This window comes from Phyllobates terribilis, unplaced genomic scaffold (assembly GCF_046119375.1).
Source record: "Phyllobates terribilis strain yellow unplaced genomic scaffold, ASM4611937v1 Scaffold_156__1_contigs__length_4398808, whole genome shotgun sequence".
NCBI lineage: Eukaryota > Metazoa > Chordata > Amphibia > Anura > Dendrobatidae > Phyllobates > Phyllobates terribilis.
This window is the reverse complement of record NW_027362916.1, coordinates 230526-254041: the sequence shown is the minus strand read 5'-3', so window position 1 is coordinate 254041 and position 23516 is coordinate 230526. Positions and strand designations below refer to the sequence as shown.

Here is a 23516-nt window from a genome sequence, read left to right as displayed (position 1 = left end):
TGCTCTGCCTTTGCTCACCGCTCCGGCGGTTCTAGCCTGCTCTGCCTTTGCTCACCGCTCCGGCGGTTCTAGCCTGCTCTGCCTTGGCTCACCGCTCCGGCGGTTCTAGCCTGCTCTGCCTTGGCTCACCGCTCCGGCGGTTCTAGCCTGCTCTGCCTTGGCTCACCGCTCAGGCGGCTCTAGCCTACTCTGCCTTTGCTCACCGCTCCGGCGGTTCTAGCCTGCTCTGCCTTGGCTCACCGCTCAGGCGGTTCTAGCCTGCTCTGCCTTGGCTCTCTGCTCCGGCGGTTCTAGCCTGCTCTGCCTTTGCTCACCGCTCCGGCGGTTCTAGCATGCTCTGCCTTTGCTCACCGCTCCGGCAGTCTCGCTCTGCTCTGACTCCTTTGCTCACTGCCCCGGCAGTCTCGCTCTGCTCTGACCTCTTGCTCTCCGCTCCAGGCGGCCTCGTCCTGCTCTACTCTTGCTCACCGCTCCAGGCGGTCTCGTCCTGCCCCGCTCTCGCTCACCTCTCTGGGCGGCCTCACTCTGTTGTGTTTGTTCGCCACATCTGTGGTTCTGTTCCTGAGTCCCAGTGTGTACTGGGTCCTATCGCGCCTGTGTTCCTACATGCTAGTGCCTCCCTGTCTGCACTCTAGCCGTGCTTGCCTGTACCCCCCTGCCTGCATACCCGCCTGCCTGCATACCAGTCGTGCCTGCCTATACCCACCAGTCTGTGTGCCAGCCTAACCAGTCTATTCCTGTATTCCCCTGTGTGGGTCAACAGCCGTGTCCGGGGTCTGTCCTGGAGTAGCACCTGGTCCCTCTGCTCGGTTCCTCCTTGGTGCACTGGCGTCGTATGCCGTCGTGCGACCCTGGTCGGATCGGGTGAATACCTAGTTACGCCCCTCCAGGCATTCACTCTCCGGCACGGTCCAGTGGAATCACACGCACACGCCGCTCAGCCCGGGCGTGTGCATTACACTCAGTAAGCTGTACTTATAAAAAACAAAGGTTCTTAGCGCATAAATTAGCCAATTCGTGTGAGCCCATCAACCGCAGCAAGGAGACCTCCCGTCTGATGGGTCCTGGTCTACGCTACATGCCACTTTTGGGCTACAAGCCTACAACTTTTGACAATACATGTCAATTCTGGGCTAAAACGCCTACAATTTAATGGGCTGGTAGAACTGGCTATACATCAACTGCTGGTTAATCGGGGAGGGCCGAGTCAGGGAGGAGGCAGTTACAAACCTCCTATAGTGATATATAGTAAGAAAACCTGACCAGCACCACCTAAGTGTGAACAGGTGCCAGCTGCAATAACTGCACAATGTATATAAAGAAAGCGCAGAAGCACCCTGTGAGGGCAAAGATACATAAAAAATGGATAGCTGTATGGATAGATAGATATGCATAGATACTGTGGATAGTTATAAGATAGATAGATAGTTAATATATAGAAAAATTGTCTGTGAGATATATCTTCAGCAGCACCTTTTAAAAAAAAAAAAATAGAAAAAAACATGGTAGATATTCGCTTATGCAACCAAGGTGTTAAGTAAATTGCGAAATTTTCACCAAAATTCTGATATTTTCACAAATATACAAATTGACCTAAATTTAAGGGAAACATAAAGTACAATGTGTCATGAAAAAACTATCTCCGAATAACTGGAATTCGTTAAAGCGTTACAGAGTTATTGCCACAGAAAACTACACTGGTCAGAATTGTAAAATTTGGCCTGGTCAGGAAGGATAAAACAAGCTCGGGGGTAAAAGGGTTAAGATGATTCAATTTTAGGTTAAAACATTTTTAACATTCTGAACATGAAAAAGGCTTCTCCCCAGTGTGAGTTCTTTGGTGATAAAGAAGAGATGATTTGTGTACAAAACATTTTCCACATTCTGAACAGGAAAAAGGCTTCTCCCCTGTGTGGGTTCTTTGGTGGCTATCAAGACGTGCTTTCAGGTTAAAACATTTCCCACATTCTGAACAGGAAAAAGGCTTCTCCCCTGTGTGGATTCTCTTGTGGCTATCAAGATGCGCTTTGTGAGTAAAACATTTCCCACACTCTGAACACGAAAAAGGCTTCTCCCCTATGTGGATTCTTTGGTGCCTAACAAGAGCCGATCCAGTGTTAAAGAATTTTCCACATTCTGAACATGAAAATGGCTTCTCCCCTGTGTGAGTTCTTTGATGTGTAAAAAGAGTTGATTTAGCTCGAAAACATTTCCCACATTCTGAACATGAAAAAGACTTCTCCCCTGTGTGACTTTTCTGGTGGTTAACAAAACTTGATTTCTGTGTAAAATATTTCCCACATTCTGAACATGAAAAAGGATTCTCCCCTGTGTGGATTCTCTGGTGCCTAACAAAACTTGATTTCTGTGTAAGATATTTCCCACATTCCGAACAGTAAAAAGGTTTCTCCCCTGTGTGACTGCTGTGGTGTCTAAGAAGAGATGATTTATTACCAAAACATTTCTCACATTCTGAACATGAAAATAGCTTCTCCCCTGTGTGAGTTCTCTGGTGACTAACAAAATTTGATTTCTGGTTAAAACATTTCCCACACTTGGAACAAGAAAATCTATTCTCTACTGTGTGAATTTTTTGATGTTTAAGAAAAGACTTTTCAAGGGGAAAACAATTTCCATATTCTGAACATGAAAATGTCTTCTTTGCTTTAAGAGCACTTCGTTTTTTAATGCTTATTTTGTGACTTTGATTTTCCTTAGTAGTCGGTAATGAATCAGAAGACAGGACCTGCTTCAAAGGATCAAATGACAGATCTTTGCTGGGAAGGAATGATAGTATATCTGGAGTAATGACATTCACTTCAATTGTATCCTGTGGGATCTCAAGATCATCTGATTTAAAAATTGAAGATGTCGGCTGTCCCTCTGATCTCCTGGTACAGTCATCTGCCAAGAATAAAACCAATTATTATTATTTTGAATACAATATTTTTTAAATTAATATTTTTGAACATTTCTGTAACGGGTCTGGGAGGCGGAACCTCTGAGCTACTATACAAGGGGGCGGTCCTTGTAAGGGAGCGGGTGGCGACCAGGGAAGATGGGCAGGCAGTCACAGCAGGTGACCGGGACAGTCTCTGGGTGAACGGGCAGGAGGTCACGGCAAGTGACCGGGGCAGTCTCTGGGTAAAGGGTTGGTACGACCTGTGACGGCTGATGGTAGACGTGAGCTCCCAGGTGAGCAGGCGAGAGTCTCTGGATAAGCGGGTGGTCACAGCATGTGACGGCGGAGCCTCCAGGAAGACCAACAGACAGGCAGCAGATGAGCACTCCCAGGTGAGCGGGCAGGAGTCTCTGAACAGGCGGGTGGTCACAGCACGTGACGGCAGAGCCTCCAGGTAGGCTAGCAGACAGGCAGCAGATGAGCGCTCCCAGGTGAGCGGGCAGGAGTCTCTGGACAGGCGGGTGGTCACAGCACGTGACGGCGGAGCCTCCAGGTAGGCTAGCAGGCAGGTAGCAGATGTGCGCTCCCAGGTGAGCGGGCAAGCTGGTCCATAGACAGACTGACAGGAGTTGGAAGGCAGACCGTCGGACCTCAGGCTAGCAGGCAGGTAGCAGAATATCAGGCAGGAATAAGACAGCAAACTGGCAGGAATCTGGCAGGTAACTGGCAACGGGACCTGAGAGCTGAAGCAGAGTAGTGAACAGTGCAACAACATTGCTCGGGCACCTCCATTTTGGAGGAGGTGCCTTATATATGGTGAAGTCCTCCGGCCATTGGCCGGGGACTCCTTAGGACGGCGCGCGCGGCCCCTTTAAGAGGGAGGGAGCGCGCGCGCCCTAAGCACAGTGGCCGGGAAGGAGCGCGCGCTGCCAGCAGAGCGGGAGGAGGACGCCGGGCTCGGAGCAGAGGGGTGAGGGGAACAGCGTCCCTGCCTAGCAGAGGGCAGGGACGCCGGCGCTACAGTACCCCCCCATTTAGGCCCCCCCTTTTTTAGGCCAGAGAGAAATTTAGCTAGGATGAGAGGGGCATGGATGTTCTCCCGGGGCTCCCACGTTCTCTCCTCAGGACCAAACCCCTTCCAATCTACTAGAAAAAAGGTCTTCCCTCTTACCCTTTTGGTGGCCAGAATGTTCTCTACCTCAAATTCGTTTTCAGCGGAAACCGGAGCAGGAGGCGTACCTGTAGACTTGGAAAAAGAGTTAAGTACCACAGGTTTGAGGAGAGATACATGGAAGGAGTTAGGGATCCGCAAGTTGGCCGGGAGTTTCAATTTATAGGCCACCGGGTTGATCTGACTGATGACCTCCAGAGGACCGATGAACCGAGGCCCTAACTTATAGGAAGGAATCTTGAGCCGGACATACTTGGACGAGAGCCAGACCTTATCCCCTGGATGGAATTGAGGAGGATCCAGACGTTTTTTGTCAGCATGTCTTTGCATACGCTCGGAAGACAGAAGGAGTGCGGACCGGGTACTCTCCCATATGGAGGAAAATTTGTTAACAAGAGATTCCGCAGCCGGATTGTCCACCGAGGTGGAGACGGGAAATGGGATCCAAGGATGCTGACCGAAGACTACAAAAAACGGGGATTTGGAGGAAGATTCGCTCTCGTGATTGTTGTAAGAAAATTCGGCCCATGGCAGGAGATCCACCCAGTCAGAGTGGTGGGCATTAACGAAGTGCCGGAGGTAACTGGTCAGGATCTGATTGATCCGCTCCACTTGACCATTGGACTGTGGGTGGTAAGCGGAGGAGAAGTCCAGGGTGACGTCTAGCAATTTACAAGTGGCTCTCCAGAAACGTGAAGTGAACTGTACCCCACGATCCGACACGATGTGGAGGGGCAGGCCATGAAGACGGAAGATGTGGCGGATAAAGTCCTTAGCCAGTACGGGTGCAGACGGGAGGCCTGGCAGAGGAATAAAGTGAGCCATCTTGGAAAAGCGGTCAGCGACCACCCAAATGACCGTACAACCAGCAGAGACGGGGAGATCAGTTATGAAGTCCATAGCTATATGCTGCCAGGGGGCAGCAGGTACAGGAAGCGGAAGAAGGCGACCGGCTGGCAGGTGTCTTGTAACTTTGTTGTGGGCGCAGGACACACAGGCAGAAACAAAGTCTATCACGTCCTTGTGCAGGGTAGGCCACCAGTAGTGCCGGGTAATAAGCTGGAGGGTCTTTTTCTGACCGGCGTGGCCAGCTAGTTTAGACGAATGACCCCAGTGTAGGATCTTCTCCCGATCAGGTACCGATACGAACGTCTTTCCGGGAGGGAGACGATTTAGACTCACGGGAGCCACCTGCATTACTCTGGCGGGATCGATGATATGTTTAGGTTCTTCCTCGAGATCAGACACCAGAAAGGATCGGGACAAGGCGTCCGCCTTGATGTTTTTGTCAGCCGGGCGAAAATGTAGAACAAAATCAAAGCGAGCAAAAAACAAGGACCACCGGGCTTGGCGCGGGTTAAGTCTCTGGGCATGCTGGAGGTAAGCCAAGTTTTTGTGGTCAGTGTAAATTATTACCGGGTGAAGAGCCCCCTCGAGCAGGTAACGCCACTCCTCCAATGCCAGCTTGATGGCCAATAACTCTCGGTCTCCTATGGAATAATTGCGCTCTGAGGAGGAGAAGAGTTTAGAGAAGAAGTCGCAAGTTACCATCCTCCCGGAAGATGATTTTTGAGTAAGTACCGCTCCGGCTCCAGAGGAGGAGGCGTCAACTTCCAGGAAGAACTGCTTGTTGCCGTCCGGGCGATGCAGCACCAGGGCGGAAGAGAAGGCCTGTTTTAAGGAAAGAAAGGCCTCCTCTGCTTCGGGCGGCCACTCTTTGGGATTAGTACCCTTACGGGTGAGCGCGGAAATTGGGGCAGTCCGGGAAGAGAAGTGTGGTATGAAGAGGCGGTAGTAGTTGGCGAAGCCCAAGAACCGCTGAATGGCCTTCAACCCCTCCGGTCGAGGCCATTTCTCGATGGCAGACAGTTTTTCTGGATCCATTCGTAGGCCGGTCTGAGAAATAATGTAGCCCAAAAACGGAAGCGAGGTCTGCTCAAAGAGGCACTTCTCGTATTTAGCGAAGAGGTGATTCTGCCTGAGCCTGAGCAGGACCTGACGAACGTCCCTCCGGTGAGTCTGGAGATCCGGAGAGAAGACCAAGATGTCGTCCTGGTACACCACTACGCAGGAGTAGAGAAGGTCCCGGAAGATGTCATTGACCAACTCTTGAAAGACGGCAGGAGCGTTACAGAGACCAAAGGGCATAACCAGATATTCATAGTGGCCGTCCCGGGTGTTGAATGCCGTCTTCCATTCATCCCCCTGACGGATACGGACCAGGTTGTACGCCCCACGGAGGTCCAGTTTGGTGAAGATTCTAGCCCCCCTCAGCCGATCAAATAACTCCGGAATGAGCGGAAGGGGGTTCTTATTCTTCACCGTGATCTGGTTAAGGCCTCTATAGTCTATACAGGGACGGAGAGAGCCGTCCTTGTTTTTGACGAAAAAGAAGCCTGCTCCCGCCGGGGAGGTAGATTTCCGGATGAATCCCCTGGCCAGATTCTCCTCAATATATTCGGACATCGACCGGGTCTCAGCAGCGGACAATGGATAAATACGCCCACGGGGAGGCGTAGTACCGGGTAACAGGTCGATAGGACAGTCGTATGGTCTATGAGGGGGTAATGTCTCTGCCTCCTTTTTATTAAAGACATCAGCAAATGACCAATAAGGAATCGGAAGTCCAGGTAGATTAGTTGGGGTAGGAGAAGGACGGACGGGATGAACAGGAACCAAGCAAGTCTTATGGCAGTCCTGTCCCCAGCGAAGGACCTCTCCGGTCTGCCAGTCAAGCACGGGTGTATGTTTCTGGAGCCAAGGTAGACCTAGTAAGAGGGCGTGAGAGAGTCCAGGCAGTACATGAAAGGAGATGCTCTCAGAATGCAGCATTCCCACCTGCAGAGTAATGGATTCGGTGACGAGTTGGATGGGACGTGGTAAGAGGCCCCCATCCACAGCAGCGACAGATAAGGGTACATCCAGAGGTTTGGTGGGAATGCGGTATTTTTCTACCAGGGACTGTGAAATAAGATTCCCGGCTGCTCCAGAGTCAAGTTGGGCTAGTTCGAAATGACGATTCTCCCCGCAGATAATTGAGAGGATTTATTCTTGTCTAGGTCGACCTCTCTGAGCGAACCTAGACACAGGCGTTTCCCGACCTCTCCGGGCAGGTACGGATCCGGTGCTCCTTACTGCCACAGTAGAAGCAGCTCCCCTCGGCACGGCATAAGTCCTGACGGGTTTTGACCATCTTGGTCTGGTCGACCTGCATAGGCTCAGGAGAGTGTACCTGGGGAGAAACGGAGGGAGTGACGGGTTTCTGAAAGGTAGGAGCTAGACGTAGAAACCTCCTCTCACGGGTGACCTCTTTGGCATGCTCCTGGAACCGTAGGTCAATCCGGGTGGCAAGAGTTATTAAGTCATCGAGAGTAGTCGTAATGTCTCGACCGGCAAGTTCATCTTTAATACGGTCGGACAGACCCTCCCAGAAGACAGATACCAGAGCGTCGTTATCCCAGGCCAGCTCCGAGGCAAGGGTACGGAACTGTATGGCATATTGGCCCACGGTGAGACTTCCCTGACGGAGACGTAGCAGAGACGATGCAGATGAGGTCTTCCGTCCGGGTTCATCGAAGACTTTCCGGAAAGCCGTGAGAAAGGCAGGCAAGTCGGACACCAGGGGGTCTCCTCTCTCCCATAGAGGATTTAGCCAGGCCAGAGCCTCCCCTGTGAGATGGGACATGATGAAGGCTACTTTGGCCCGGTCGGAGTTAAACTGGTGGGACAGGAGTTCAAAGTGCAGGGTGCACTGGTTTATGAAGCCCCGAGCCTGAGCGGAGTCGCCTCCGAAGCGAGGAGGTGCAAAAAGCCGGGGTCCGGAGTAGGATACCCCGGTATTGGTGGGCAGCGTGGCTGCCGGGTTGCGAGTCATGACACTGGCGGTGGTTGCTGGTGGAGCAGTCAGAGTGTCCAGGCGAGAATTGACATTCCGCAGGTGACCCAGGATGGACTCCTGTTGGGACCTCTGACGGGACAGTTCATGACATAGGTCCGAGAGCGAGGGAGCTTGGGTGCCACCGGGTTCCATGGCCCGAGCAAACTGTAACGGGTCTGGGAGGCGGAACCTCTGAGCTACTATACAAGGGGGCGGTCCTTGTAAGGGAGCGGGTGGCGACCAGGGAAGACGGTCAGGCAGTCACAGCAGGTGACCGGGACAGTCTCTGGGTGAACGGGCAGGAGGTCACGGCAAGTGACCGGGGCAGTCTCTGGGTAAAGGGTTGGTACGACCTGTGACGGCTGATGGTAGACGTGAGCTCCCAGGTGAGCAGGCGAGAGTCTCTGGATAAGCGGGTGGTCACAGCATGTGACGGCGGAGCCTCCAGGAAGACCAACAGACAGGCAGCAGATGAGCACTCCCAGGTGAGCGGGCAGGAGTCTCTGGACAGGCGGGTGGTCACAGCACGTGACGGCGGAGCCTCCAGGTAGGCTAGCAGGCAGGTAGCAGATGTGCGCTCCCAGGTGAGCGGGCAAGCTGGTCCATAGACAGACTGACAGGAGTTGGAAGGCAGACCGTCGGACCTCAGGCTAGCAGGCAGGTAGCAGAATATCAGGCAGGAATAAGACAGCAAACTGGCAGGAATCTGGCAGGTAACTGGCAACGGGACCTGAGGGCTGAAGCAGAGTATTGAACAGTGCAACAACATTGCTCGGGCACCTCCATTTTGGAGGAGGTGCCTTATATATGGTGAAGTCCTCCGGCCATTGGCCGGGGACTCCTTAGGACGGCGTGCGCGGCCCCTTTAAGAGGGAGGGAGCGCGCGCGCCCTAAGCACAGTGGCCGGGAAGGAGCGCGCGCTGCCAGCAGAGCGGGAGGAGGACGCCGGGCTCGGAGCAGAGGGGTGAGGGGAACAGCGTCCCTGCCTAGCAGAGGGCAGGGACGCCGGCGCTACAATTTCTACTTAAACTTTCCATAAAAATGGCAAGTTATGTAAAAATATTGAATTATTCACCAAGACAATGATAGTTTACAGTCTAATGGAAAACCTCAAAGGATGAACCAGTGAAGTGTGGTGTTCAACTGTTTGTTCATTCTGCCTCCAAATTATGGAATAAAAAGCCACCAAACAATGTTATGTAAACGAAAATAACACCAATAAAAACTTCTATTCAGCTCACAAAAAAAGCCCCCACTCAGGTCCATCATCTGTCAGTGGAAAAACAGAGGTTTCCACATTATTAGTGGCTTAAAGGCTTTTGAAAAGCAACATGGCTTCCATAAACCAATCCAGCAATATCCACTCTTCCAAAGTCAGATCTCACCCTTGCTTCAGAGCCTTGCAGCGCACCCAAACCACATTTAGCCTCCATGTATTTGGCATTACTATAGGGAGAAGAACCCACTTAATTTATGTTGTGTGTCTCCTGGAGCACAATCTGGGCACTAAGTGTTGGGTAATAAAATGGCCAATGTGCAATTTTCCCTCTTCAACATCCAGTGTGCTAATTTCTGGAAAGAGGCTGTGGAGTCAAAATTGTCACTACTATTCATTGAGGGCTATAATCTCCAAAATATAGTCACTTTATGGGGGATAATACTGCTCTGGTTTTCTTCCATTTTGTCACATTAGGGCTTCTGCAAATTGCGTATCCCATCTCCTCTGGGATCTGCTCCTGCGAAATCTGCTTCAGTCACCAGGAGCCGCCTTATTCATCCTGCAGGCAGCGCTGGTGATGGAGGAGACGTCAGAACCAGAAGCTACTGGGTGACGCAGGCTCTGTCTAGCCACTAAGATTTGGGTTGCTGGGACCAGTAGTACCATCCAGTCTGGTAGTATGGGTGTGTGTGCTGTCCAGCTGGAGTATTCTGCTCCCTGCTTCAGCTAATTGGAAAGCTCCACACCCTACTAAAGCTGGAAGCTGCGAGATCCAGCCTTGTTCTCCTCTGGTTCAGCCCTCTGTGCTCAGCTCCCGGCTTCTGTATTTGTTTCCTGTTGTGACTCTGACCCATTTAAGGATTACTCTTGTGTCTTCTGATTTTGTATTTTCTCTGTCCTCTTGGCTCTGACCCGTATACCTGACTATTCTTCTTGCCATGTCACACCACAGAACAGCAGATAACACCATGGCCCAAGCTGGAGATCTCTGTGTAAGTCCAAATCCATGGTAAGGATTGGTTAAAGGGTGATGAGCAAGGCAATCCCTGGGATCTGGAAAACGGAGTAGATGGTGCAAGCCTGTTCACGGCGGCCATCTTTTGAGCTCCCAGGTGACTATGAACAGTGCCCCCAATACATTGCGTCTGCAAACTATTCCAGCAAGATCTGTATTCAAATAGCTAAATGTCGCTCCTTCCCTTCTGAACCTGCCATGTGCCCAGACAGTAGTGTACAACAGTATATAGGGGATTGTCGGATTCAAGAGAAGTTGGAAAATAATTTGTAAGGTCCATTTGTTTCCTATTATCCTTTGTGAAAAATTCCAAAGTTATCACCACATAAAGTGACACACGTCAGATTTGAAAAATGGGGCCTGATTAGCAACACAAAACTGGCTGTAGGAAGGGGTTAAATCAGAGTATTTTGGGCACTAACTACTGTAGTCAAAACTGTGACTATAGACAATAACACATCTACTGAAATGATCAAACTCAACAGTCTTCATCAGTAAATAGTAACTAGTGCTGAAACCTCTCTGGGGTAATTAAAAGTATGGAGCTCGGTGGCTCTTGGGAATCTAAACTATCGTAAGGGACAATATTTTCTGTCAGATGAGTTTCAAGAAGAAAAATTAGACATTCAAAGAGAACTTTTTATAATAGTGCAGAGCTGAGGTGTCTTAAAATTTAGCTTAGAGATATATCATGGCACAGGAGTAATGTTTTTTATGTAGTTTATCACAATTCTGTTTGAAGTTAGTTGGTTTTAAAAGAAATTGAACAGTCAGGAAAAAGGGAAACTCTGCTGTTATTGTACAGAAATTCACACTTGGCCTCACTGCACATTTAATGTTGTCGATCATAAAAGTGAAGTTTTGCCAGAAAGACTGGACCTGGTCTTGTAGGGACCATATGAGAACATTCAGCAGCACAGAAGGGAGAGAAGGTAGATTCAACCAATAAGATATCAGGGATCTAGGAAGCCAACAACATCATTACCCTCCGCTTTTTCTTACAGGCCCATCATAATATTTTTCTTAAAGTGATTTTCTAACTTGTCAGCACATTCTACGTACGCTGTCATTTGGCTTCGTGGTTTACATATTTGGGCAGGTAACGGACATTGTCTCGTTATCCCAGGGGGCAGGTGGAGCCTCCAGGTTGTAAGTTCTATGGAAAAGGGCTTTCAATGCCCAAAATCATTTGAACAGTTTTAGGTAGAAGAGAATGTTGTGGTCTAGAAGCAAAATGGTGATCACACGATTGTGATATGGCCGGACTACACCACTGATAAAGCAGCCACAGCCGGTGACTGAGAAGAATCTGTGACTTCTCTGTATTTAGTGGTTACTACTCACCTGGGTAGTCATATGTAGGAATCTCCTCTTTACACCGCTCATCACCCCTCACATATGTCTCTGTAGTATTAATATGGGTCAGATCTTCACCCTGAAACAAATATTGTAAAAGTCACAAATAGATGAGAAGTCACATCTATGATCAGCTCTAATCCTGCCATCTCCACCGTCCTCATTACACAAGTATAAAACATATAATACTGGTGGATAAAACAAGACTGAGCACAAGACCTTCACAGCCGTCTACACATCATAGGGGAGATCTCATGACACCTTCTCTCCATCTACCTGATGATTCTGAGGAACATTGGGATCTTCTTGTTTACAGTCCTCTGGAAGAAGAGGACGGGGACATCTCTCTGGTGTTGTCCTCTTACTGGATAGATCTGGAGGAAACACATACAGGGACTGAATTCCTTCTTTACATACAGATAATTATGGGCCATGTGTATTTAGTCCTGTCTATTACCTGGTGATGTGATGGGCTGGGGAACCTCCATCATGACGTCTTTATACAAATCTTTGTGTTCTTCTAAATACTCCCACTCCTCCATGGACAAATAGACAGCGACATCCTGACATCTTATAGGAACCTGACACATACAATGATACAGTCATCCCCCAGATGCTTTCATTGTGTAAAGCCCCCGTCTCACATAGCGAGATCGCTAGCGAGATCGCTGCTGTGTCACGTTTTTGGTGACGCAACAGCGACCTCACCAGCGGTGTCGCTATGTGTGACACTTTGCAGCGATCAGGCCCCTGCTGTAAGGTCGCTGATCGCTGCAGAATGTCCTGGACCATTTTTTGGTCTTTGCCCTCCCGCTGGTCATCACACATCGCCGTGTGTGACCAGCGGGAGCAGCGATCAGGCTGGTAACCATGATAAACATCAGGTTACTAGGGGCACACGAGCACCTAGTAACCCGCTGTTTATCATGGTTACGAGCCTGCTAAAGTGAGCGGTAACCTCGCGCTCACCGTAGCAGAGTGGTAACCATGATAAACAGCGGGTTACTAGGTGCGCGTGTGCCCCTAGTAACCCGATGTTTACCATGGTTACCAGCCTGCTCCTGCTTCAGCAGGCTGGTAACCAGGAGCTGGACATCGTGGAAAGATTCTTTCCACGATGTCGCTGCTCCCCTGATCGTTGGCGAGCCTGCCTGCTTGACAGCTCACCAGCGACCTCATAGCGACGCCGCAAGGATCCCTGACAGGTCGTATCGTTGTCGGGATCGTTGCAGCGTCACTAAGTGTGACGGGGCCTTTACTGTATAATATCCCAGTATTGTCCATCTGTTATTCCCATAGATAAGAATGATGTAATGTGACATCATCAGAATCTCTCACCTCTCCAGTCAACAGCTCAATCATCTTGTAGGTGAGTTCTAGGATCTTCTGGTCATTGATGTCCTCATGTATCAAGGGGTGAGATGGAGGCCTTGTGAATAGGCTCAGGGGTCTTTCCCATCCCTCAGTCACAGGGGCCTGACAGCACTCACTAGAGGTCTTCTTCACTACTGTGTAATCCTGGTTATGGAGAGACACATTAATAAATCTCACTCCAGACATTTCCAGAGTCCTCACCTCTCCAGTTCTGTCCATCTGTTATTCCCATAGATAAGAATGATGTAATGTGATGTCATCAGAATCTCTCAACTCTCCAGTAAGCCGGAAGAGGATCTCTAGGGTGAGGTGTAATATCCTCTCTGTCATCTTGTCTCTGTCCAAATCCATCTTTGATGGGTCCATAAGGAAAATTATCTTTAATAGATCTTCACTGAGAGGATCTGATATTGTAGGGACCTGAATGAGAAGATGATGAGCCTATGTAACATTATAAAAATCCTGTGTAATAATACAATAACTGGAGATAATAAGGGAAACATATGAGGAGAGTTATTATTTTACAGTATTTATTTTTCTTCTTTACAACTACTAATAAAACCTATATATTTTAGGCCACAGACAACAAGCAGTTCCTTCCTTGGAGTCTGCAGCTGAATACGTTTCTCAAAGACTCATCTTCCATAAAGCTAATTCTCGTCTCATTTACCGACACTGGAATCGGCATTAGCAATACTGCAGGAGATATTCATTACAAGTAACATGAGAAATAACTACTTCATGATGAGTATGACATTCATCTTCACCGGTCGTCTATATGAATGTTTCCCGTCTTCCCCGGACTGTAATCTTCTATCACGTTAGATCTCATGTCTGATTAACACACAGAAGTTTGAGGCTTTGATACATGGTAAGGTTTTTATTATTATACAGAGTAGGACTATTCCGAATGGGTTCATCTTGCCATGGTGGGATAGCTTTCATGCTATTTTTGATCAAAAACAGTGTTGCTAAGAACCCCATTTTATTTAAATGCACTTTTCCTTTTTATTTATTTATTTACAGCAGGGTTTATGATCATTTTTCTTTATAGTTTTTTCCTGATTTATGGCCATAGTAAACATGCATTTTTGTGCTGCATGGATACCAACTTAAACCAAGTTCAAATTCAGTGTTTTTTCATGGGCACCATAGTGGCCCTGTGGGCTGCTGCTATGGATGATACACCCCTAACTATCCAACTATTATGAGGTACAAATCTCATAGGTCCTGAATTCATTAGTATCTGCACTAGGAATGGGGCCAAGTGAGTATTTATTAATGGGAATCCACTCCACCGACTACCCCACGGCTGATGAAAGGGAATCTGTCACCCGCTGGGACTTATCTGACCTCTAATATGGGGATACAGGTGATAGAAATGTGAATCTATACTTACCTGTATGCCTCATATTAGAGGTCTGTTTGCTGTGAAATGGCTTTTTATTCAGTGAAGATTCCGATGCTTGCGGGCCGGTGGACGGGAAGAAGTGCCCTGTGACGTGAAGTTACCATGTCCAGGTCCCGCGCACTTCACTTTTTATGGAAGGCGCAGTTGTACTGTGTATTATGCAGTCATAGTACTGCAGGGATCTTGTGTGCAGGTGCCAGTGAGTCACTTTGACTTCCCGACGCCTGGGCAGAAAATCCCTGCAGTACTATGGCTGCACAGTACACAGTACAAGCGCTTCACTACCGTAAAAAGTGTGTAGGCGCGGGATCTGGAAATGGCGACTGCATGTCACAGGGCACTGTGACGTGCAGGGGAGGGGGGAAATATTTTAATCAACACAGTAGGCGGGGATTTCTTCCCTTCCCCCGGCCAGCAAGCATCGGAATCTTCAATGAATAAAAAGTAATTTCACAGCAAACAGACCTCTAATATGAGGCATACAGGCAGGGTCAGACTGGGGTGTCTGGGGTCCACAGGGAAAGTTGACTCTAGGGGCCCACCCTACAGCTATATGTAAATACCTGTTAGCCACTATTCCTGTTATAGTGGAGCGTTGACTGTAAAGCACAGGCGGCTCCTGCACATCTACTGTGCACATACTATAACTGGGATGTACATGAAATTACGGTTCTTTAAAGGGTTCTTTGATTAAAACAAATCATCACCGATCCACAGGTTAGATAGGTGATATCTTATTGATCGGTGGAATCCGAGCATTGCAAACCGCACCGATCGGAAGAATTGGGAATTTTTATCCCCATTTTAAAATGCAGCAGCAGGTGGGATGTCTGACCGTAGCTCCATTCATCCTCTTTGGGGTCTTCCAGAAAAAGCCAAGTGCAGCCCCTTAAATAATGAATGGATCAGTAGTCGAGTCGCACATGCTGCTCCATACGAATGGGGATAAAAGCTCCACATTCTGAAGATCGGTGCAGGTCCCAGCAGTCAGACCCACACCAATCAATAACTTATCCTTTGGCCTTGTTCACACGTTCAGTATTTGGTCTGTATTTTACATCAGTATTTGAAACCCAAAACCAGGAGTGGAACAATCAGAGGAAAATTATAATAGAAACACCTCACCATGTCTGCATTTATCACCCACTCCTAGTTTTAGCTTACAAATACGGATGTAAAATACTGACCAAATAATGAATGTGTGAATGGGGCCTTAGGATAGGCGATTACTTGTTTTCACCATATAACACCTGTAAGTGCATATTAGCTACTGTGTAATAGTCACAAGACAGGGAGGGGTTAAACATCCAAGTATTTAATCTCTTTTGGAAATCAAGAGTCTTACCCTTATTGATGTCAGAGAGAACAAAGGGCCGCCATACACAATACAATCCACTATACCAAGACCAATAATGCCACATACAAGGGAGAAATACTGCCACACCGTGACCAGACTACATATTAACACCACATTGTGACCGAATAATACCACATACAAGGAACAAATACAGTCACACTATGACCAGACCACATAGTGATCGAATACCACATACAGGCGATTAATACAGTCACACCATGACAAGACCATATATTACCTCCACATAGTGACTGAATAATACCATCACACCATTACCAGACCACATAGAGACTGTATAATACTGTCAGATCATGACGAGATCATATATTACCACCACACAGTGACCGAATAATACAATACTGATCATTAATAAAAAACAAAATGCTAATAACACTAGTGACATTATACACAGTAGCTCTGTATATAGTGTCAGTGTACAGGTAATACAGGGATCATCAGTGACATTACACACAGGAGCCCTGTATATAGTGTACAGGTAATACAGTGATCACCTGTGACATTACAGCATATACAGAGTACCCAAATACGCTGTAATACAATGACCATCTCCATACAGAATTATGGGCCCCATTCCCACAAGTCCAAATTCACAAGGTAAGAATGGTTTACCATAATGTTCCTTTATTTCTACTTATCTCATTATTCAAATTCAGCCTATCCCATTCAGAGAGGTATGTTTTCACATCCAGCTACTATTATAGAAATCACCGCAAACACGGCAATATACTGATTTATTTACAGGACATTAGATAGTGACTTGAAACGACTCTGGTGGATTTTAATATTATGGAGAGGAAAAGGTAGATTCAATTATTTGATGCAGGTTGTTTATAAGGAATTAGCTGTATATATAATGAGCAGTAATTAAAAAACAAAAAAATTCTTAAAACATTAATAATTTAAAAATGATAAAATATTAAATACATTTAATAAAAACAATATAAGAATATTGAAAAAAATATATATTTGAGAAAGTATTAAAATATATTATATGTATAGGTGGGAATAATTAAATGGAATTCATATTTTGAGACTAATGTATTTATATTGGTTTAGAGATTATTTAGGTATATAAATTTACTTGTGGGTGATGTTTTGTAATTTATGTTTATTATTATCATTAATTTTTTGTTTAGTTTTGTTATAAATATTGTCTGTTGGTCTTCTTTTTTATGTTAATAAGAATTGTGTCATTTCCGTGGATTTGTCTATATATATTTTGACTGAATGCATTTAACCACAATTGAAAAAAGCCTTGGACAGGCTGAAACGTCTTGTGACTTGTGGAATAAACAAATTAATCATCAAAACGTGAGTGCCGGGATTTGCTTTTCCTAGAAACCCTGTTTTCCACGTGCACCACCCCAGCTGTACAGAGTGCCGACTAGATTCTTTTGATATCGATATCTAGTACGGCCTGCTCCCCTACATGCATGTATACATGTAGGGGAGGAGGCAGAGGGAAAACCAATCCCAGAGGGATTAGGCTGAGTTCACACGATGCGTATTTAATGCGTTTCCGTGGCGTTTTTGCAGTTGCGGAAACGCATTAAAAACGCATGGTAGAAGGGCAGCAATGTTCCCCAATTGAAATCCGCATGTGCTGTGCCCATGATGCGGATTTTTCCGCAGCGTAAACGCTGCGCTCAAAAATCCGCAGCATGTCAATTAATTTTGCGGAAATGCAGCGTTTTCGCCGCCATTGACTTGCATTAGAACGCGCCAATTCCGCAAGACTGCATTTGTACTTGCGTTATTGGCGCGTTCTAATGTGCGGATGGTACCCGGGTGTGGAGGAGAGGAGAGTCTCCTCCTCACCCAGGTACCATTAAAAAAGCTGTAAAACAAGAATAAAATAAAAAATAAATATATACTTACCATCTGTCGGCCCGCGCACTTCTCCTGCTTGCTTCCCGGCACTTGCAGTGAGTTGTAGGACCTGCGCTGACGTCAGAGTCATGTGACGGGTCACGTGACGCTGACGTCGGCAGGTCTTTCAATTCAAAGTTGCCGGCGAGGGAGAACGGAGTGAGCAGGACAGCGCGGGCCATCAGAGGTAAGTATATACACTCTCTCGGGTCACACTATATAAATCCATGCTGTTTGCATGGATTTATATAGTGTGACCTAGTTGTCAAGCACTTTCCAGGTGATGCTAAAATCGCCTGGAAAGCGCTTGTCAATCTGCATGCGGAAATGCATGTGGAAAAGCATGCGAATCCGCATGTATTCCGCAGGAAAAACGCATGCACAATCTGCATGCGTTTTTTCTGCCAGGGAGATGCAGAAATGATGCAGAAATTTTCTGCTTCATTTCTGCATCGTGTGCACATACCCAGAATCCAACTGTAAAACCTCAGGCGATACTGGGGGAACATTACACAGTGTGGGGGCATCATGGGAACATTATACTGTGTGTGGGGGATGGTGGTACGGTAGGAATATAATATACACCTGTTTACATGGAATATATATTTCATGTTCATCCCATGTGCAAAATACACAAGAAATCCATAATATCTCTCCATATGTTTGGACCTGTAAGTTTTTATGTTCATTCTTTTCATTTATTCCTTATCTTCATTCTTTTTAGTACGTCCCGTAACATTAAACTGTGTGGGGGTCATCATACATCCTGCATAAGGGGCATAATGGGGGCATTACACTGTGTGGGGGCATCATACATCCTGCATAAGGGGCATAATGGGGGCATTACACTGTGTGGGGGCATCATACATCCTGCATAAGGGGCATAATGGGGGCATTACACTGTGTGGGGGCATCATACATCCTGCATAAGGGGCATAATGGGGGCATTACACTGTGTGGGGGCATCATACATCCTGCATAAGGGGCATAATGGGGGCAATACACTGAGTGGGGGCATCATACATCCTGCATAAGGGGCATAATGGGGGCAATACACTGTGTGGGGGCATTACACTGTGTGTGGGCATCATACATCCTGCATAAGGGGCATAATGGGGGCATTACACTGTGGGGCAGTAAAGGGGCCCTGTACTATGAGAACAATACGTTTCCTCCCTTCCTGTCTCCATAGTTGGGTCGTATGTATCTATTACAGGAATCAGAACAAAAACCAATGATTCTTATAAAGGGGCAACACAAGACCCCAAAAGAGTCTCCGTGCTGAAGGGGTTAATGCCCCCTGCGCCCAGTAATGGGGTCTCCACATACCTCCACCTCCAGAGCCGCCACCACATATATGGCTGCTCTGTGCGCACAGGAGCTGTGATGAGGTCACAGGAGGGGAGGAGTCAGGGGTCACATGATCAGGGGCCTCAGTGGATGCAGGACTCTGCTGTGCTGGTTGTCATGGTGTTGGATGAGCTGAAGTTTATGTGTGGGGTCAGGAGGGGTTTACAGTGTGGATGTAGCAGAGCCGCGCGTGTACGAGGTGTACGGAGCGGAGCCGTGTGTGTACGAGGTGTACGGAGCAGAGCCGCATGTGTACGAGGTGTACGGAGCGGAGCCGCGTGTGTACGAGGTGTACGGAGCGGAGCCGCGTGTGTACGAGGTGTACGGAGCAGGGCCGCGCGTGTACGAGGTGTACGGAGCGGAGCCGTGCGTGTACGAGGTGTACGGAGCAGAGCGGCGTGTGCACGAGGTGTACGGAGCGGAGCCGTGTGTGTACGAGGTGTACGGAGCAGAGCCGCGTGTGTACGAGGTGTACGGAGCAGAGCCGCGCGTGTACGAGGTGTACGGAGCAGAGCCGTGCGTGTACGAGGTGTACGGAGCAGAGCCGTGTGTGTACGAGGTGTACGGAGCGGAGCCGTGTGTGTACGAGGTGTACGGAGCAGAGCCGTGTGTGTACGAGGTGTACGGAGCAGAGCCGCGTGTGTACGAGGTGTACGGAGCAGAGCCGCGTGTGTACGAGGTGTACGGAGCAGAGCGGCGTGTGCACGAGGTGTACGGAGCAGAGCCGCGTGTGTACGAGGTGTACGGAGCAGAGCCGCGCGTGTACGAGGTGTACGGAGCAGAGCCGTATGTGTACGAGGTGTACGGAGCGGAGCCGCGTGTGTACGAGGTGTACGGAGCAGAGCCGCATGTGTACGAGGTGTACGGAGCAGAGCCGTATGTGTACGAGGTGTACGGAGCGGAGCCGCGTGTGTACGAGGTGTACGGAGCAGAGCCGTGTGTGTACGAGGTGTGCGGAGCCGCGTGTGTACGAGGTGTACGGAGCAGAGCCGTATGTGTACGGAGCGGAGCCGTGTGTGTACGAGGTGTACGGAGCGGAGCCGTGTGTGTACGAGGTGTACGGAGCGGAGCCACGTGTGTACGAGGTGTACGGAGCGGAGCCGTATGTGTACGAGGTGTACGGAGCGGAGCCGCGTGTGTACGAGGTGTACGGAGCAGAGCCGTGTGTGTACGAGGTGTACGGAGCGGAGCCGCGTGTGTACGAGGTGTACGGAGCAGAGCCGCATGTGTACGAGGTGTACGGAGCAGAGCCGTATGTGTACGAGGTGTACGGAGCGGAGCCGCGTGTGTACGAGGTGTACGGAGCGGAGCCGCGCGTGTACGAGGTGTACGGAGCGGAGCCGCGCGTGTACGAGGTGTACGGAGCGGAGCCGCGCGTGTACGAGGTGTACGGAGCGGAGCCGCGCGTGTACGAGGTGTACGGAGCGGAGCCGCGCGTGTACGAGGTGTACGGAGCGGAGCCGCGCGTGTACGAGGTGTACGGAGCGGAGCCGCGCGTGTACGAGGTGGACGGAGCGGAGCCGCGCGTGTACGAGGTGTACGGAGCGGAGCCGCGCGTGTACGAGGTGTACGGAGCGGAGCCGCGCGTGTACGAGGTGTACGGAGCGGAGCCGCGTGTGTACGAGGTGTACGGAGCGGAGCCGCGTGTGTACGAGGTGTGCGGAGCCGCGTGTGTACGAGGTGTACGGAGCGGAGCCGCGTGTGTACGAGGTGTACGGAGTGGAGCCGTGACTATAATCGGCCTTTGGGGGATGAAGAGTTTACTAACTTTGACCTTAGAGGGTCTTATTACAATGTGATCCGCATGTTGAAGGGTGATGAGTGGGAATCGGCGTCTTTAACGTCTGAGGTTTTATTCGATAATCTCGTCCTCCCATTTGGATTCTCCAATGAACCAACAGGATTTCACAACTTTCTGAATGATATTTCTCTGATTACATTGGAAGATTTCTTGTGATTTTCCTTGATGATGTAGAATTTTCTCTCCTGATTTGGATTCTCACCAGGAACATGTCCGTGTTGTATTAGAAAGGTTGAGGGAGAATTCTTTGTTGAAAAAATTGAGAAATGTTTTTTTCTGTTCAGGAAATTTCGTTCCTGTGGGATCATTTTATCGGCTGATGGGTTTACAATGGATTGTGAGAAGATGCAGGCCATAATAGATTGGGTCCAACCTAGTGACCTGAAACTGCAATGTTTTGTAGAATTTGCAACTATTATAGTATATATATACTGCTCAAAAAATAAAGGGAACACTTAAACAACAGAATATAACCCCAAGTAAATCAAACTTGTGTGAAATCAAACTGTCCACTTAGGAAGCAACACTGATTGACAATCAATTTCACATGCTGTTGTGCAAATGAAATAGACAATAGATGGAAATTATTGGCAATTATCAAGACACATTCAATAAAGGAGCAGTTCTGCAGGTGGGGACCACAGACCACAACTCAGTACCAATGCTTTCTGGCTGATGTTTTGGTCACTTTTGAATGTTGGTTGAGCTTTCACACTCGTGGTAGCATGAGACGAACTCTACAACCCACAGAAGTTTCTCAGGTAGTGCAGCTCATCCAGGATGGCACATCAATGCGAGCTGTGGCAAGAAGGTTTGCTGTGTCTGTCAGTGTAGTGTCCAGAGGCTGGAGGCACTACCAGCAGACAGGCCAGTATACCAGGAGACGTGGAGGGGGCCATAGGAGGGCAACAACCCAGCAGCAGGACCGCTACCCCTGCCTTTGTGCAAGGAGGAACAGGAGGAGCACTGTCAGACCTCTGCAAAATGACCTCCAAAATGACCACCTATGCATGTGTCTGCACAAACGGTTAGAAACCGACTCCATGAGGGTGGTATGAGGGCCCAAAGTCCACAGATGGGGGTTGTGTTCACAGCCCAACACCGTGCAGGACGCTTGGCATTTGCCACAGAACACCAGGATTGGCAAAGTCGCCACTGACGCCCTGTGCTCTTCACAGATGAAAGCAGGCTCACACTGAGCACATGTGACAGAGTCTGGAGACGCCGTGAAGAGTGATCTGCTGCCTGCAACATCCTTCAGCATGACCGGTTTGGCAGTGGGTCAGTAATGGTGTGGGGTGGTATTTCTTTGGAGGGCCGCACAGCCCTCCATGTGCTCGCCAGAGGTAGCCTGACTGCCATTAGGTGCTGAGATGAGATCCTCAGACCCCTTGTGAGACCATATACTGGTGCGGTTGGCCCTGGGCTCCTCCTAATGCAGGACAATGCCAGACCTCATGTGGCTGGAGTGTGTCAGCAGTTCCTGCAAGGTGAAGGCATTGAAGTTATGGACTGGCCCGCCCGTTCCCCAGACCTGAATCCGATTGAGCACATCTGGGACATCATGTCTCGCTCCATCCACCAACGTCACGTTGCACCACAGACTGTCCAGGAGTTGGCGGATGCTTTAGTCCAGGTCTGAGAGGAGATCCCACAGGAGACCATCCGCAACCTCATCAGGAGCATGCCCAGGCGTTGTAGGGAGGTCATACAGGCACGTGGAGGCCACACACAATACTGAGCCTCATTTTGACTTGTTTTAAGGACATTACATCAAAGTTGGATCAGCCTGTAGTGTGTTTTTCCACTTTAATTTTGGAGGTGACTCCAAATCCAGGCCTCCATTAGTTAATAAATTTGATTTCCATTGATGATTTTTGTGTGATTTTGTTGTCAGCACATTCAACTTTGTACAGAACAAAGTATTCAATGAGAATATTTCATTCATTCAGATCTAGGATGTGTTATTTGAGTGTTCCCTTTATTTTTTTGAGCAGTGTATATTAAACTGGATATAACCAGCCTCCTAGGGAATGCAGCAGAAGACATGATTTATGACTTTGTTTTTTTCCAACTTATCCTCTTTTTTAGGTAACATAATATAAGCCACTCCCACTTTCCTTCTCTTTGTGGTTTGTAATAAAAACTTGTGACTAGGCATCTGAGACGCAGAAGAGTCTGGGATACCGACAAATTTGGTTGTGTTTCTTTTGTCTCCGATGGATCGACTCCCTGATTTGATCAAAACTGGCAAAGGTGTGAAACCCCTTTGAGTTTCTCCTAAAACTTTCTCTACAGGTTTCCACATCAACCTTGTACACGCGGTTTTGCTCCGTACGCCTCGTACACACGCGTCTCCGCTCCGTACTCGTTGTACACACACGGTTCCGCTCCGTACGCCTCGTACACACGCGGCTCCGCTCCGTACGCCTCGTACACGGGCGGCTCCGCTCCGTACGCCTCGTACACGCGCGGCTCCGCTCCGTACGCCTCATACACACGCGGCTCTGCTCCGTACACCTCGTACACACGCGGCTCTGTTCCGTACACCTCGTACACACGCGGCTCTGCTACATCCACACTGTAAACCCCTCCTGACCCCACACATAAACTTCAGCTCATCCAGCACCATGACAACCAGCACAGCAGAATCCTGCATCCACTGAGGCCCCTGATCATGTGACCCCTGACTCCTCCCCTCCTGTGACCTCATCACAGCTCCTGTGCGCACAGAGCAGCCATATATGTGGTGGCGGCTCTGCAGGTGGAGGTATGTGGAGACCCCATTACTGG

The 23516-nt window shown here is 48.7% G+C and overlaps 2 protein-coding genes across 2 annotated transcripts in view; both read right to left on the bottom strand.

Annotated features, from left to right (window-relative positions):
• Positions 1 to 18986, bottom strand: part of LOC141206994 (uncharacterized) — a 182495-nt gene extending 163509 nt beyond the window's left edge. The window contains exon 1 of the mRNA XM_073664352.1: positions 18902 to 18986. The gene's annotated coding sequence lies outside the window, so the exon portion shown is untranslated. The remainder of the gene's footprint in view (positions 1 to 18901) is intronic.
• On the bottom strand, positions 1687 to 23031 carry LOC141206985 (uncharacterized). The gene is made up of 3 exons (XM_073664344.1): positions 22840 to 23031; positions 11529 to 11619; positions 1687 to 2904 (listed from the first exon to the last, which is right to left on the bottom strand). The coding sequence occupies exons 1-3, from the start codon at positions 23029 to 23031 to the stop codon at positions 1793 to 1795; spliced, it is 1395 nt and encodes a 464-aa protein (XP_073520445.1). The 3' UTR covers positions 1687 to 1792.
• Between the last annotated feature and the right edge of the window lie 485 nt (positions 23032 to 23516).